A 16,858-nucleotide genomic window follows, 5' to 3' on the forward strand; every position below is an offset into this window, starting at 1 on the left:
TCACAGAGTTAGTTTCACAAGATAAATAGATAAACGATATTCTTAATTTAAGCATGACTGATTTTAAGTACAATGATTATGAATAATTATCCTACCTTCTGAGGTTTGTAACCACTTTATACTCCTAAACTCTTTTCACTTTCATCACAAACGTATATATAGTTATTCAGAGTTTTTCAAACACTTCTATAACAGCTCTCAATAGCATTCAGTGGGTAATTGAGCTAATTCTCTCCAAATTTCTGTTCCAATACAGATAGGCATTTACTGAACTGACCATTTAAATTCTGAGAGGGAGCAGAGCAGAGCAGAGCAGAACGGAGAAAGGAAGAGCAATTGAGAAAGAAGTTCAGAGAACGACATTCAGATGGTGTTAGTGGGCGCTTACTTATTTCGCGCATGCGCACTCCATTTTAGACAACAAGAAATCAGGAGAGTTGCGCTACTGTATATACTGTGACCAAACATTACTAAGGGTGCCATTACATGGAGCGCGGAAACGCGGAAACGCGGAAGCGCGGAACAGAATAGTAACTAGATTCCGCGTTTCCGCGAGTTGAGTCCCGCACGTTTGAACGGAAAAGCGGAATCCGCTATTATCGTGTATGTATGTATGGCTGCGTTTCGATATTCACTGCCAGTACTTAACGCAGCCTATGTATGTACCCTGGCTTGCATATAAGATATACTTCATAATAACCATCAACATGATGTTTGGATCTATAATATTATACTGCCACTTTTATTAAATAATAAAGTAATCGAAGAGTATGTGTAAAAGCTTTTTTTTCAATGTGATTAAACAGCTCCGAAATTTGATTGAGTATACTGTATCCGCGTTGACAACGGATTTTGACGCGTTCGTTCCGCGAGTTTGTTTCTCCTTATATTACATGGAGCACAATTTGCGCGGAAAAGCCGAACAGTATAGTGACAAATAGACATTTGTATTCATTTCTTAAAATTGTGTTCACTTAATTCATTGCAATTTTTATTAATATGCTTATCTTTTCAGCTTATCTATTGAATACAAGCATTTTAATCAATAAATACCGTTAAAAATTAATATTTTATAATTCTCCGTTCCGCTTTTCCGCTCAAAATATGCTCCATGTAATATTAAGGCATTCAAAACAGACGGAACGGATCGACGGAAATCTAGTAAATTTTGTCTTCCGCGCTTCCGCGTTTCCGCGTTTCCGCGTTTCCGCGCTCCATGTAATGGCACCCTAATTCGCGGAAACGCGGAATCTAGTTACTATTCTGTTCCGCGCTTCCGCGTTTCCGCGTTTCCGCGCTCCATTGGAGATTTTCAATTGGATGCGTTTCGGAAACAGACAAAGAGTGTGTTTCCGAAATGCATCCAATTTTCGTCTGTACCGTCTGTGGCGTCTGTAGTTGTATGTACATACCAGCAGAGCAGAGAAAAATTCTTCTCTCTGATACGGCTCTATTTATCTAGGACTTTACCCATGACCCAATACCCAATGACATCAAACATCAAACCAATGTCAAACTCAAGAAGAATATAGGAGAATCAGTTGTTTGTTCAAGTGAATGTTAATATTACTTTAGTTTAGTATAATGTTACGCCAATGTAGAATGCATATAATCGTTAATAATTAGGTGCTTTCTGAAATGTCCTGACAGTTATACTGAAAATTTACAACATGTGTAAACATATATAGATTCCCTGTGCACAATAGAGTATATACCATAGGGGAATACGAATAAATATTAAATATTGGGAATCGGAATTAGAAGTAATAATTAAATGTAACGCACAATGGAAAAGAATAAAATGTAAAATATAAATATAGGAATATTTTTAAATTTATATTTTCTAATATTTAATATTTATTACAGGAATATTCCTATATTTATATATTCCTAATATTTAATATTTATTCTTTTTTCTCTAATATGTGCTCTGTTGTGTGCAAGGCCATACTGTCAGTATAATATTTCGAAATACATCCATACATAAAGGAGCTTTTCCGCAGGTGTATTAAATCAAAAAAAGCTTGCTGGTATTTTGAATAAAATGGCTAGTTCATTGATGGGACCGTCGAGTGCAAAGAGGTCTGTCACTGTCATATTGCGAGGAATAAGGTTGATGCAAGTAATTTTTAATGAGGTTTATCAATCTTACCTATTGCAGAATCACGCAGATCAGGAATGTACGACAAGGCAGCGCGATAGATATAGACGCCGATATGTTTCTCAAAATATCTAACTACGAGGATACTGTCAAGCAATTGGACATATACTATGGAATCGTCAAGAGACAATTACTGCGCTATCAGAGCTGCATAACTGGCTTATTCCCGCAGATTTCGAGCGATCGGAAGGTCGGCAGCGTCCGCGAAAGTATATACTGCGCTGCCGCTATATGGAGTCTGTATCAGGCATATAGACGTATAGATGACGATCGTGGAAAATCGTATGAGCTGGGACAGTCCGCGATAAAATGCATGCGGGGTATTTTGGAATGTTGGATAAAGCAATCTTCCAGAATAGAGCTTTTTAAGAAAAATCAATGTGACCGTTTTGCGTTACACTGCAAGTTCCATTTGGACACCGGCGATGAGGTCTACCAGGATGCTGAGTATCATCACTTGCAGGTGAACATTTAATAATAATTGTTACATATATATATATATATATATATATATATATATATATATTTATATATTTCTGCGAGACACTAGTAAAGTACATAATTTATATTCACTTAAATATATTAAGATGTAATAACGTATCATTAGTCTATATAATCATGATTCTTCATGATTATTATAACAATTAAAAATATTGTAAATATCTAAAATATTGTGAATATCTTTGTTCAATGTAGATCGATGTCGTATCTCTTTATTTGATATTCTTAGTGCAAATGATTTCCTCTGGGCTACAAATTATATATATACAAGACGAAGTGGCCTTTGTACAAAATCTGGTATATTATGTCGAGAGAGCATACCGTACACCGGATTATGGTATGTGGGAACGTGGAAGTCGATATAACGATGGAACGCCCGAGATTCACGCCAGTTCCATTGGAATTGCGAAGAGCGCATTGGAGGCGATTAATGGCTGTAACTTATTCGGTGAGAAAGGTGCATCTTGGTCTGTAATATACGTCGATATTGATGCTCATAATCGTAATCGGAGTATTTTCGAGACAATGCTTCCAAGAGAGTCCAGTTCAAAAGTAAGCAATCTTATTTGCGTAAAATGCTCATACCAATTTTTACAAAGATACGTAATTTATAGAGTGTAGACGCGGCTCTGCTGCCAACAATATCTTTCCCTGCTTTTGCAACTCACGAAGAAGTGTTGTACAACGAAACAAAAGCGAATATAGTCCGCAGACTAAAAGGCAATTATGGTTTTAAACGATTCGGAAGAGACGGTTATAGAACCGTACTGGAGGACAAACAGCGACGATATTACAAATCTGGAGAGATTAAGGTTTTAAAATTTACAGCATTTGTCGCAGAGAAACTGACTTACAAATTTTTATAAAGTGTAATTGATGTTTTACTCTAACAGGATTTCGACAACATCGAGTGTGAATGGCCATTGTTTTATATATTCATGATAATAGATGGTGTATTCAAGAGTTTGACGGAACAAGTGGAAGAATATCAAAATTTATTGAAAGCGAGAGTCTACAAGGATTTGAATGGAGGTATTGATAAATAATGTCATCTTTAACTTTATCCAAACAATACCTGGCAGTATCTTGTAAATCATCTTCGATAATTGTATAATTGCGAATTGACATAAATAAGATTTATTCTGCATGATATAGATCCGGTGATCCCTATGTGTTATTATGTACCCATGGAAAATTTGGAAACTGAAAGGAACGATCCGTGCGACGCTTATCGGCTACCCAGCGAGGAAGGGAGAGGTACTAAAGCTGCGGATCAAGAAGCTACACCGATATACCTATGGAATCAAGCTATGTTTGTAATTGCACAACTACTCACCGCTGGTCTTTTACATATCAATGAATTAGATCCGATTCGTCGATACCTTCCATCATATAATCGTCCGAGGCGAGCAGGAAGATATTCGGCTTTCCAGGTAAAAGAGAAGAAGATATATATCTCAAATATATAATTTCTATATCTTACATTCTTACATGTAGTAATCAATTATCGTCCAAAATCTCATTGAGTTGAGTCATACCAAATTCCAAAAATAGAAATTTATCTCTTTAATTCTATACGCCTTCTTTCTGAAATTAAGTAACGCATCATATAACTTTTTAAAACAAATTGTGTGTACTGACTCAATGATTTTGAAAGATATTTAATTGTTTTATGATTATTAATTTTCATAACTAGAGATCGAAAGTTTATAATTTTTTTGTTATGTTCTACACAGGCAAAGCCCACTATTGTAAGTAATTTAAAGTATATGCCTGCTCTGATAATACAGCTGATATGATAATACAGTATAATGTAACATGCATTTCTTTCTATGCATGGTTTTCTATCTTTTGATGTATTATACATTATTATAACTCAGCATGTGATATTGTAGAAAAGTATCTAACAAATGTTTTTTGTTTGCAGTTTGTTATTTATCTCATATCTTAAGCTTGTCACACAACCTTATAAAGTTACATACACGCTAGTTAATTAAAAAATATGACTGTTTATTTTTTTTATGATATGACTCCAGAAATATTTTCCCACTACATGTGATTTATGAACACTACTGTACTTTTGTATACCAGGGCACTCATACCGACCTAGTAGTACAGATAGTTCTGATCGCGGAATCTATGCGATTGCAAGCCATGATGGCGACATATGGTATTCAGACGCAAACGCCGCACGAAGTTGAGCCTGTTCAGATTCTGTCGTCCACCCAGTTAGTAAAGGTTTATCAAAAACTAGGCGTGAACAAAAAGTTGAATCTCCAAGGGCGACCCGCACGGCCAATAGGCTCTTTAGGTACAAGCAAGGTATGTGTAATTTTATATTTTTTTCCTGAAAAAAAAAAATAAGCGCTTGTGTGCGTGTGTGTGTGTGTGTGTGTGTGTGTGTGTGTGTGTGTGTGTGTGTGTGTGTGTGTGTGTGTGTGTGTGTGTGTGTGTGTGTGTGTGTGTGTGTGTGTGTGTGTGTGTGTGTGTGTGTGTGTGTGTGTGTGTGTGTGTGTGTGTGTGTGTGTGTGTGTGTGTGTGTGTGTGTGTGTGTGTGTGTGTGTGTGTGTGTGTGTGTGTGTGTGTGTGTGTGTGTGTGTGTGTGTGTGTGTGTGTGTGTGTGTGTGTGTGTGTGTGTGTGTGTGTGTGTGTGTGTATGTATGTGTGTGTATGTATGTGTGTGTGTGTGTGTGTGTGTGTGTGTGTGTGTGTGTGTGTGTGTGTGTGTGTGTGTGTGTGTGTGTGTGTGTGTGTGTGTGTGTGTGTGTGTGTGTGTGTGTGTGTGTGTGTGTGTGTGTGTGTGTGTGTGTGTGTGTGTGTGTGTGTGTGTGTGTGTGTGTGTGTGTGTGTGTGTGTGTGTGTGTGTGTGTGTGTGTGTGTGTGTGTGTGTGTGTGTGTGTGTGTGTGTGTGTGTGTGTGTGTGTTTGTATTCAATGATATATTTTATCGTATAATATGTAAAATAACATTGAGGTACGAATTCTTTTGCATGTGCAGATATATAGAGTCTGTGGTATGACAGTGCTCTGTTACCCATTGATCTTCGAAGTGTCCGAGTTTTATTTATACAGAGACATGGCTCTGCTGATCGACGATATCAAAACGGAATTGCAATTCGTAGGCAAGTATTGGCGTCTTTCTGGTCGACCCACCGTATGTCTTTTGATACGGGAGGAACACATGCGGTAAGTTTGCACATTTATGAATGAGTCACGAAAGTTGGCTTATCTTGACAAAAATTTGTTTAGAGATCCGCAATTTAAAAAGATGTTAGACCTCTTTGCGATGTTGAAGAAAGGTTACTGTGATAAGACGAAAGTACGCATTGGCCGGCTGCAAAATCTGATTTCATCTTCTTGTATCGGTAATATTTTATATAAAATTAATCTTTGCATAAAGCAGGTAGTTCATGAAAAACTGGTTCGGTTTTAATGTTAGCAAGTTTTGCATCAGAGTTTAGTGTAATCTTTCAAATAATGATTTTAATATTTGTTGATATTTTTTGATAGTAATAAAATATACATATATGGAATATAACTATTCCATAATTAATAACATTTATATCTTCTGATTAATAAAAGAAGTAAAAGTTGATATTTATTAAATTGTTTTCTTCTAAAAAGGAATCTCACATAAGTATCCTCCTTCGAGTTTGATGAACTTTTAAAATGTATGTTAGATTAGATAAAGAACACTTACTTTTTTATACATGTTTAATTACATGTGTTTAGGTAATAAAACATTTTTATTTATTTATTTTTTAGCAAATGTCGCTGAAACTATAATAGAAAGAAATTTTTTAAAATAAAAGTTGAATGGTTTTAAGTATATATGTGCCTTATTTTGATTTAGAATAATACAACATATTAAGAATTCATCAAACTCGGAAGAGAGACATTTACGTGGAGGTTTTTTTTTTGTAAGATCGGACTATTCTTTCGCGCATTGTATATGATATTAATAGTAAAATTTATGTTAATTATACACAGAGCACTTGGACTTCGTAAATACTATGGAAACAAATCTGGACTTGACCCAGTTTAGACAATTGCAGCATGATTATATTGGCTATCAGAGTCTCACGGACGTCCCAAAGGCCATCACTTACTTCGAAAGCGTCAAGGACTATTCTGTACGAAATCATAAAGACACTACACTTAAATTCCTAATCGAACGAAAACGTCCGTAACCGGCAACCGGTAATCTATTTTTCAGTCTATGTTAAATGAATCTCTTGGCAACATATTAAACGAACTTCGCAATAGCGTCGGCTTGTATGCCAAGTGTCAATTATATGGCATTCTGATAAAACGAGAAGGAATTAATTACGAAATTAATGGAGTGACAGGTATTTTATCTCTTTCTTCTTCCCTTATTCGACCATCTCTCATTTAAAAAATCGTGAAGAAGATAATCTTCACGATTGTGCCCACTTTTTGTATCCTACCGCATATTTTTATCATTTTTCAGTTCGTGATTATTTGAGATCACTATATCAACAAGCTGGATCCTTAAGATTCTGGATGGCCGTACGTTATTGTAGTAGTCTGTTGAATCACACAGTAGACAGCATCAGCCCTTTTATCACGGGTGTGCTAGTTAAAGGAAAACAGGTATTACATACGTATAATCTCTAAATTCGATTTTTTAACTCTTGAAATATATTGTTAATGGTATCAGATCGCGGTGGGAGTGATTGGGCAGAAAGAAACTGTATTCGACAAACCCATGACGCCGGCGGAAATACAGTCGGTAATGTACTCCACGATACAGCCGCACAACACAGTGCAGGCTGTGCTCCAACAAGAAATTCTGTTGTATTGCGGTCGACTTATCGGTACTAATCCAGAGTGGTTCAAAGGCATATTAAAAATACGCATCGGGTACATTACTTTTCAATAACACTTTTTAATCCTTGCTACACGAAAATATTTAACTGTTGTTTAAATATCTAGGTGGATCTTGGAGGCGATGAAGCTTTACCTGCAGATGTTTGTGAAAGATGATAAACCGATTGAGAATTATAGTCCTTATGAAGTTCGACAGATTCTTATTAAAGTATTGACAGTAAAGGAATGGGCTCATGAGGAAAAGTATGTCGAATAATTAATAAAATTACCCATTGCAACTTTTCGATAGATGTTTATTGATTATATCTATCTATTGCCAATAGCCTGACGGTGCTCGGTCGCCGAAAAATCGAAGGTTGCTTGTGTAGAGTGCCGGCACATTTCTACAATCAAGTATGGGAAGTCTTGATGCGTTGTCCTGGCGGTATTGTAGTGAACGGACAGGAACTTCCTCAGCAAACTACATTGTCCATCATGACTCGGTCTGAGCTCACATTTGCCCTGCTTGTGGAATCATTATTGCATAACATACAGCTACCGGAATATCGTCAAATTATAGTCGAAGTAAGCGATCGATTTTTGTTATGTCTCCTTTTCTGTTTCTTTCCATTTATATACTCGAAACATGTTAAATGTACATAAAATAGAGCGCAATAAACTTGAACAGAAACGTCATGTTAAATATACACACATGTATACATTTATGATTAAAATTATAGAGAATACTACAAGAATGCATAAAAAATTGAGATAATATTTAGGAAATAATTTTTTTTAAATATTGAAAAATTCATGAAAGATTACAAAATAATTATTGTATATTGAAAAATGTGAAGCAAAAAGCAAAAGGTAGGCGCAAGAAATGGAAAATATAAAAGTAAGATTTAGAAATGTGAGAATCTAGCTGTTGCAGTATTTATACTTAATAGCTCATTCGAATTATATGATTACAGCTCTTGAGTATTATGTCGACTATTCTACTTCGAAATCCAGAACTAAGTTTCCAGAAACAGTTAGATCTCAATCAACTCGTGGAAGATAGTTTTATCATGTATTGCAAGGTAATACACGTGTACATACATGACATTGTAAATGTTAATTTGTATTTTCTATATATTTGCTGTATGTTCACAGGACCACAATTTATCGAATGTCGATGACAAATCGTTATTCTTCTCCGCGCATTATTCGATGACTACGGGATATCTTGCCAGGGCCATAGTCAACAACGTTCTTACCGGCGGCTGCGTGGCGACCATCGTTGATCCCAGTGATGTCATTGAATCGCACCGAGAAATGTGTAAAATTACATAACGATATAAGTCGATTATCATCGACACTAAACTTGAAAGATCATTTAATGTTAGCAAGAAAGTATTGTATATAGCTGCGTGCAATATATTTCTTTATGTATACATTACAGTATATATTTATATATAAAGCGACGATATAATAATCCGGCAAAGATTTAATACAAAGTAATTCTACTCTCACAAATAATAATATATTTCAAGATATTTTTACATTTATGTATAACTTTCACATAAAAATTGCAGTACTATAATTGTACAAAATTTGTAATCGGACATAAAAATCATCTTTTAGCAAAATTTGTATCCATAGCTCGTCTGGAACGTTGTATGTTGTTAATATTAGCTTTAATTCTAGATGCAATGGTACCCACTTCTGTTGCGACGATCAATTGTTTTCTACAACAAACATCCAGTTTTAATTTTAGTCTATTTCATGAAAAAATATATACAAAAAAATGTATATTTGAATGTGAAATATGTCTAATACATACCTGATGAAATCCTTATTGTACGATGCATTATTCTGATCTTCTTTCTTCTCTTGCTCGCGGTATGTTTTTACATTCTTCTCTCTTTCTTTATCACGCCACGCTGCGTTTGCCATCATCTCTTTTCGCCGTTGTTCCTTTTCTTCCTCGGTAAGACTTGATCTTGCTTTTGACCTATATTTTTCTTCGTTTCTATCCTTAAATTTAATATAATCAGTATTAGAGATAGATTTAACGACCGATATTCTTTTGCTATTAGATATCTGTGAGATCAAAATTTTAATTTAATTTATGGAACTCTAAATTTTAACATAAACAAGATATTTTTATCTTGCATCAATTATACATTACAAATTCATATCTTTTCCTCGTAAAAGCCTATTTTAATACAAGGCGAAACTATTTATTATTTAGCCATTTATAAAACCTGCATCATTAGAAATTAAAAACTTTCTCACTCACCAATTTATCGTTTTGTTTCTCCACTGAGCATCTTTTTCTATCATTGTATTTATTTCTTGAACCATCTGGTCTATTACTGTCATATCGTTGCCGTTTACTGCTCGTATCATATTCTTCTCTTCGCTTTTTGCTTCTCTCATACTTCGGGTTTCTATCTTCACTCAATTTTCTTTTTCTGTCTTGTTTTTTACTATCATCTATTTTTGTGTCGTTTCTCGAATATTTCCTATCATGTTCCTTTTTATTATCTTCCTTCTCATGTTTAGTGATGCTTTTGCTACTATCAGTACTGTCGTCACTATCACTTGTACTTCTCTTTCGCTTTTTTCGTCGTTTGCGTCGCTCTTTTTTAACAGAAGTGTCGTCACTGCTGCTGTCCGTTTTGCTATCAGAATCATAATGCTTTCTTGACTTCTTTGTTTGTTTACGCTTTATTTTTTTCATTGATTTCAGCAAGTCCTTTTCACTGATGTCTTTCAATTGTTTAAATTTAGTGGCTAACAAAATATCCAATTTAGCTTCATCCTCGCTATTATCTTTATGCTTTAATTTCTTTTTCTTCTTTCGACTTTTATTCTTGCTCGATTGTTGCTCCAGCTACAAAATTATATACGTAAATTACATAAGTGTAAGTGAGTATTCAACATAAACAAAATACAAGAAAGTAAATATATCAACATCCACTTACTAATTCCTTAAGTTGTTTTAATTTAACAGGATTTTTCAAAAGCTGATTTCTAGTCTCCATTTCTTTCTGCTTTATGGTGTAAAGAGGATCCTCTTGTATTTTTCTAGCCAGATCCACTTGTTCGTTGCCAGAGAAAAATCGCAACGAAGGTGGAATGCATTCTAATATAATAAAAAATATACAAAATACAATATAAAAAATATATATTACATACTTTCATATGATATAAATATGTAAGGTGTATATAATTACTCATGCATCCATATCTACATATACAGGGTATTGAAAAAAGGTAGTACTCAGACGGTATAACTAGAAATAAATGATTTTTGAAATAATGCTTATTAAAGACTTTTCGGTTTGTTTTCACGAGTACTACATATTTCTAAAATTTGATACAATCTTTTTTCAACACTGTACATACCGGATGATTCAAATTCAGAGCAACCGTGCCAGTCGTTTTTTTTTTTTTTAATGTAACAAGTTAGGAAAACATTTTTCATTACTAATGAGCACCTAAAGTAATTATTGGTGATGATTTTATTCTTCAGGACAAACCGAAAGTAGGTGACTGATCAGTTTTGAAATTTCAAATAGGAACATGGGTCGAGTGGGGTATCGTTCAATTCAATAATCTCTTACAGGTTTCAAGAAAAACATTCGAATGTGTAAATACCTGCAATAATTTACAAGTGCACAAAATGTTTTCACAGTAGTTTTTTTAACTGTAAACACTGTAATGTTTCTGACTGTTGACATTGTGAGCTATATCGGTGTCAACAGTTGAGAAAACTGAATTGAAGGGTTTTCGACAGTCCATGTTTTCGTGCTAGTTTTCACGTATTTGAGAAAAAACTGTTGGCACGGGTGTTCTGAATTTCTGAATCACCAAGTGTGTGTATATATATATATATATATATATATATATATATATAATATTTATTTACCATATTCAACATGATTCTTTGGCATCCTTATCATCTCTGTATCTTTTTCTGCTCGTTGCATTTGCTCAAAAGCCTTGTCAACTGGTCTTCCTAACAAGTATTCTTCTCTGTTGACCATTTGATTTGGTCCTTTATACATCCAGTCTAATTTCTTATCATCCTTTTTCTCTATCACTCCTTGTTCAATAGCATACTTTTTTATGTCCTCCAGGTCTTTTTCCATTTCAATCTCCTTCTGCAACTCGGCTATCTTTTTATTCTCTTGATAGTTTTGCTGCTCCGCCTTCTTTACTTTTTCCATATTCTTCATAGTAGATGGATGCCACGACTTCTTCAAATTCTGTCAAGTTATATACATATACATGTTATTTAAAAAATACGGCAAGTTCCACACTTAACTTTGTATAGTTTTTTAATCTTAATAAATTATAACAGACTTACCAAATCTCCACCTCCCATTTTGTCGTGTTTATAGTAATAAGCAAATACTTGATAAAAATTTTCACATGAAAACTGTTATTAATATATATAGTTGTAATTCTTAAGAAAAATGTTTAGCTTTTTAATACGATAAACAACACACGTATATTATATTCCAGGCTATCTTTACATTCTCATCCTTCGCATCCTGTTACTTGATTCTTTGTTCCATCTTCTGTTATTTGTTTTTTTAAGTGCCTCTTCAACCTTCTGTTAGGTTAAGTTAGGTTATATAGCGCTCATCTTATTGTACCCAATCTACTGTAAGTAACTTTAGTCTTCTAGATTATCCTTCGTATGTTCTTAATAAAGTTGTATTTTATGTTCAATTAAAACCAATTTTTCTTCTTAATTAACTCAAATACACTTTCTCTACCTCCAATTTCTCTCTTTCTGCACACTATCTTCTTTTCTGGTTCTTGCCTTCTTTCGAATTGGTCAATTCGACCAATTTTATGTAATATGATTGAGTCTTGTTACGCCACTAAGGTGGTCCTTTCGTGAGAACAAGTATTAGATAAGTACCTAAATTTGATATATGCTTTAAGTCATTCTAATGTGCGTTCGCGGAGCGCGCCATTGTCATTCTATCCTTGTTTACATCTAATGAACGAGAAAGATAGAATGATGCAAATTGCCACGGCCGAGGTTTTCAACGAATGTACTTAGCGATCAGATGAATACATTATTCATGTCTTAAAATATTCCCTGAAGTTTCCGGATTTCGTACATACCTTGAAAATAAGGGCTTGCCGAATATTTTGCTCTGATATGATATATGAGGTTAAATAAGTGGTGGATCCAATCGCATATTGCTTTACTCGTACTGTCATGCCTGACCTAACCTAAATCGAGTCCAACCGCACTACTATTGTGATATTTCTTTAATTAGTAATTAAATACGATTATATAGGTGCGTTTTCACTCATGTCGAGATGTAGGCGACATCATATATCGGAGTCGCCGACATCGTATATCGTAGCCGCCTCGTCGTGTAACGTGGTAGCCTACGTCGTGTAAGATGGTCGCCAACAACGTGTAACCATGGTCGCCGATACCATGTAGGTAATCATGGTCGCCGTTCGCCGTCATCGCCGTTATCGTATATGTATTAACATAGCATATAAGAATTTTGTAAAATGAAAGTTAATAAAGTAATAAGAGTATTAAAAAAAAAGTATTGAAAAATATAAAATATAAAAAATATAAAAAAATATAGAATATATATAAAAAATATAAAAAATATGGAAAGGACAAGCGTAATGTAAAAAAGTAAATCTGTATAAAGCGTAATAAATATATATAAATATAAACATAGATATAAATATAAATATAAATATAAATATAAATATAAATATAAATATATAAATAATTTTTTAAAATTAAAAACGAATAATAAAATGTCGGTAATTGTTTAGGAAGACGAAATTCAGCAGTATTCCTGCGGAGTGTGTGGTGCTAAAAATCTGATCCCTAATGAAGAAAATGAAATCAATCACGAATGCTTAAATGGTCTTTCAGTATCTGTTGATTCAAATTTTGTTATGCGTCCACGAATAGGTATATGTATAATAATAATAATATTTAAGGGGGTAGACAACCGGCCTTGACAAGCGAAAAAATAGATTTTTTTTAAGTTAAATATTTAAGAAATAAAGAAAAAATTCTGAGTTAAATATTTAAGAAATAAAGAATTCTGAGTATTTGAAACTTTGGCACATATAATTCTATATTCTTTTATAATTATTTAAAAAAAATTATTAATATTAATAATAACAGGAGAGTTATTGGTAATGGAAGAGAAGCAGTTCAGTAATGAACAGTAATGAAATTTCGAAAAAACGGCTCCAACGATTTCTTTCAAAAATTTTTTATAAGTTGTTGAAAACAATATCTAATTGTAAGGATGTGTCGGAAACAGAATTTCGAAAAAAATTGTTAAAAGAAAATATTTTATTTGCAAAAAAGTGTAAAATTGCATTTTCTGTAATAAAATTAAAAATGCAATTTTATACTTTTTTGCAACTAAAAAATATTTTTAAAGAATTTTTTTCGAAATTCTGTTTCCGACATATCTTATTAGATATGGTTTCAACAACCTATAAAAGACTTTTAAGAGAAATCGTTGGAGCTGTTTTCGAGATTTCACGTCCACCACCAAGTACTGAACTGCTTCCCTTCATTACCGCAATAACTCCCGTTATTATTATTTTTAATAATTCTTTTTTTAAATAATCGTAAAAGAATATAGCAAATTATGTGCCAAAGTTTCAAATATTTAGTTTTTTCATTTCTTAAATATTTAATTTGAAAGAAAAAAGATAAATTCTTTGCTTGTCAAGATTGCCTACTCGCTTAAAGAATTTGGTATATTTTTTTAAAACTGTTTTTTTATAATTATCGAGCAAGTAACATTTACTTCGCCAGCAATTATAATTAATCAAAATAACAGTTAAGACTTGTTAATCGACCCAACTGACTATAATAATCGTCATGACAATACGACCATTGATTTTGGTCAGATTAATCGCCAAGATGTTTCGACCATGGATTTTGGTCCGTCTAAATTGATGTAATTTTAATAAGCATTTTATTTAAATAATTAAATTTATTGCGAAAAATATTACCTCACCCTAGTTAAAAGTAATATTTTTTGCAGTAAATTAAATTGTTTAAATAAGATGTTTATAATATAAGCATCAAAATTACATTAATTTAGAAGGACCACAAAATCCATGGGCAAAACCGTCTTAATTTTATAATTATGTTTTTTTTTTTTTTTTTTTTTTTTTTTTTTTTTTTTTTTTTTTTAAGTTGATCCAGAAACAAGCTACCTTGTTTCTGACAATGGAAAATGCGAAAAGATGGCAGAAGATATTAATGAGTGCATTAATAAAGTAAATGAGCATTGTGGCAATTCGACGAAACAAAAAAAATTTCGGTTTTGGACAAATCTAGATGTAAAAAAAAACTTAAAACAGGAGAAGTAGACAATGTCATTTGGACGTCCGAAAGTATCGCACACCTAATTCAATTAGTAAAAAATAATGATATTATATGGAATTACTGCATTCCTATGAAAGAAAGATCAAAATTTAAAATAAGCATTGCATGGGATTTTATCGTGGAAGACTTGAAAGGTAAAACCTAAAAATTTATTAGAAACTAAATAATTTTCTAAACTAAACTGAAATGTGCTCTCACAATATACAAACTCGCCTTAATTCTTTAATAATTTTAAATATTTTAGATACATTTCCCGATATCTCTTCTTTCTTTAATCCAATTGTGGTTCAATCCAAATGGAAAAGTTTGGTTGATTATTTTTGGAGAAAAGTAGCTTCACGTCCAAAAACAACTGGATCTGCTGCCGCTGCTCCCGAATCGTGGCCATATTTCGAGAATATGACATTTCTTCAAGAAATACAAACTAAACAAAAGTAATAATTCAAATCTGTAAAAAATAATTTTTATCTTATAGATTATTATCTATTTCAGGACTATTGATAATTTTCCTGAGGAAGATAAAGAAAATAAAACTAATGAAAAAATTAGAAGAGGAAGAACCAACGAAAACAATAACGGCATCGAGAAAATAGCGTCAGCTTTAACCGAATTGGCAAAGGCACCGTCAATAATTCCACCTCCATTGCCCGCTCCTTTACCACAAAACACTACGCAGTCAAAATTGACTTTGAAAGAAAAGAAAATTCGAGATTTTCTACAGTTAATGGAGTCTTTGATGTTGAGTATACCCGATGCTGATCTCGACAATGTGCTCTTCAGTATCCACGAAACTGTACATAAAGCAAAAAAATAACTGCACAGAAATATTTAAAAAAATTATGTATACTGCGCGGTCTGCGCGTCAATGACTCCTTTTCTGAAGTAAGGGGCGAACACAGAAATCTGGAGACGCTATTATGGTTATTTCTATTAGTCTATTACTAGAATTTCTGTATGTTCCCCCATTACCTCAGGAAAAGAATCATTGACACGCAGTGTACGCAGTTTATTATATTTCAATACATGTTCATTTATTTATTTTTACTTCCAACAACATGTTACAAATTATTACAAATTATTGTAATTGTAATTATTGTAATTGTTATTACAAATTTATAACAAATAAAAATTGTTTCTTTGAAAATAAAAAAATGTGTGTGAAAAAAATCTATTTTCTTTAATTTAGGTTTTTTAAGTGTTTTTTTTCTAGTTAATTGCATGATTATCGATAAATTTGGTGAAATTGCCAAGGTACTGCTCCTTCATTGGCGAAAAACTCTGTGAACTTTCTTCGTACTTGTAAAGCTTCTCGACTTAATACAGCTTGATTTAATTGATTTAAATTTTGAAATAAATTATTTTCAAATGTATCATTTCGCCAAATACCTGGAATTACATCGCCATTTCTTGTTTCTCTATCTACCATTGACTTGCAAAAATATGTCGACTCTTCCTTTTTTATTAAATAATTATGGAGACATATCGTTGCTTTTACAATAGCTTCAATTATTGTTTCTACATTTGCGTCTATTGTTCTTCGAAGTATTCTCCATTTTGCAGTAAGAATCCCAAATGTATTTTCAATAATTCTTCGAGCTCTCGATAAACGGTAGTTGAAAATTCTTTGATCAAGTGACAATTTGTTATTTTCAGGATAAGGTGTCATTAAATATGTTGTCAAGGGAAATGCTTGATCTCCAACTGCAACAAAGTGAAGAACAGTATCGCTGTCCAATACAGATACCGGATTTGGCACTCCCATTCTGTCTTCTTCAAAATATTTTCTTATTTTCGATCGTGAGAAAATACCACCGTCGCTCTGGCGCCCAGTAGCTCCAATATCCAACATCGTAAATGCGTAACGATAATCACATATAGCCAACAACACTATACTATGAAATCTTTTGTAATTATAATATTCAGAACCAGCACCCGCGGGAGCCTACAAAAGAAAATAAAACA

The 16,858-nt window shown here is 33.2% G+C and overlaps 3 protein-coding genes across 14 annotated transcripts; 2 read left to right on the forward strand and 1 right to left on the reverse strand.

Moving 5' to 3' along the window:
• The first annotated feature begins 1,448 nt into the window (after positions 1 to 1,448).
• LOC143893703 (putative phosphorylase b kinase regulatory subunit beta) lies at positions 1,449 to 9,331 on the forward strand. 7 transcript variants are annotated; one of them, XM_077399392.1, is made up of 19 exons: positions 1,449 to 1,553; positions 2,004 to 2,082; positions 2,162 to 2,624; positions 2,858 to 3,214; positions 3,277 to 3,474; positions 3,556 to 3,694; positions 3,818 to 4,095; positions 4,399 to 4,413; positions 4,754 to 4,984; positions 5,660 to 5,847; positions 5,911 to 6,026; positions 6,652 to 6,794; positions 6,878 to 7,010; positions 7,133 to 7,275; positions 7,343 to 7,545; positions 7,618 to 7,755; positions 7,836 to 8,076; positions 8,466 to 8,573; positions 8,647 to 9,331. In XM_077399392.1, exons 2-19 carry the CDS (start codon positions 2,045 to 2,047, stop codon positions 8,824 to 8,826), a joined length of 3,312 nt encoding a protein of 1,103 aa, XP_077255518.1. In that variant the 5' UTR covers positions 1,449 to 1,553; positions 2,004 to 2,044; the 3' UTR covers positions 8,827 to 9,331. The 7 variants fall into 7 exon arrangements, with proteins under 7 accessions (XP_077255518.1, XP_077255516.1, XP_077255514.1 ...); XM_077399390.1 differs by having other exon boundaries at positions 1,453 to 1,559; XM_077399388.1 differs by having other exon boundaries at positions 1,476 to 1,763.
• Positions 8,995 to 12,839, reverse strand: LOC143893704 (uncharacterized). 4 transcript variants are annotated; one of them, XM_077399397.1, is made up of 8 exons: positions 12,625 to 12,839; positions 12,267 to 12,385; positions 11,852 to 12,100; positions 11,411 to 11,750; positions 10,464 to 10,624; positions 9,776 to 10,372; positions 9,317 to 9,510; positions 8,995 to 9,221 (listed from the first exon to the last, which is right to left on the reverse strand). In XM_077399397.1, exons 3-8 carry the CDS (start codon positions 11,867 to 11,869, stop codon positions 9,107 to 9,109), a joined length of 1,425 nt encoding a protein of 474 aa, XP_077255523.1. In that variant the 5' UTR covers positions 11,870 to 12,100; positions 12,267 to 12,385; positions 12,625 to 12,839; the 3' UTR covers positions 8,995 to 9,106. The 4 variants fall into 4 exon arrangements, with proteins under 4 accessions (XP_077255523.1, XP_077255522.1, XP_077255521.1 ...); XM_077399396.1 differs by having other exon boundaries at positions 12,267 to 12,493; XM_077399395.1 differs by having other exon boundaries at positions 11,852 to 12,151; positions 12,267 to 12,493.
• Positions 12,815 to 15,889, forward strand: LOC143893706 (uncharacterized). Of its 3 annotated transcripts, XM_077399399.1 has the most exons (5): positions 12,815 to 12,951; positions 13,309 to 13,450; positions 14,705 to 15,030; positions 15,141 to 15,330; positions 15,389 to 15,889. In XM_077399399.1, exons 3-5 carry the CDS (start codon positions 14,967 to 14,969, stop codon positions 15,708 to 15,710), a joined length of 576 nt encoding a protein of 191 aa, XP_077255525.1. In that variant the 5' UTR covers positions 12,815 to 12,951; positions 13,309 to 13,450; positions 14,705 to 14,966; the 3' UTR covers positions 15,711 to 15,889. The 3 variants fall into 3 exon arrangements, with proteins under 3 accessions (XP_077255525.1, XP_077255524.1, XP_077255526.1); XM_077399398.1 differs by having other exon boundaries at positions 13,309 to 15,030; XM_077399400.1 differs by lacking the exon at positions 14,705 to 15,030.
• Positions 15,890 to 16,858: the final 969 nt, after the last annotated feature.

The sequence above is a fragment of the Temnothorax americanus genome, unplaced genomic scaffold (genome assembly GCF_048541705.1).
Source record: "Temnothorax americanus isolate GAGA-0224 unplaced genomic scaffold, ASM4854170v1 Scaffold126, whole genome shotgun sequence".
In the NCBI taxonomy this organism is placed as follows: domain Eukaryota; kingdom Metazoa; phylum Arthropoda; class Insecta; order Hymenoptera; family Formicidae; genus Temnothorax; species Temnothorax americanus.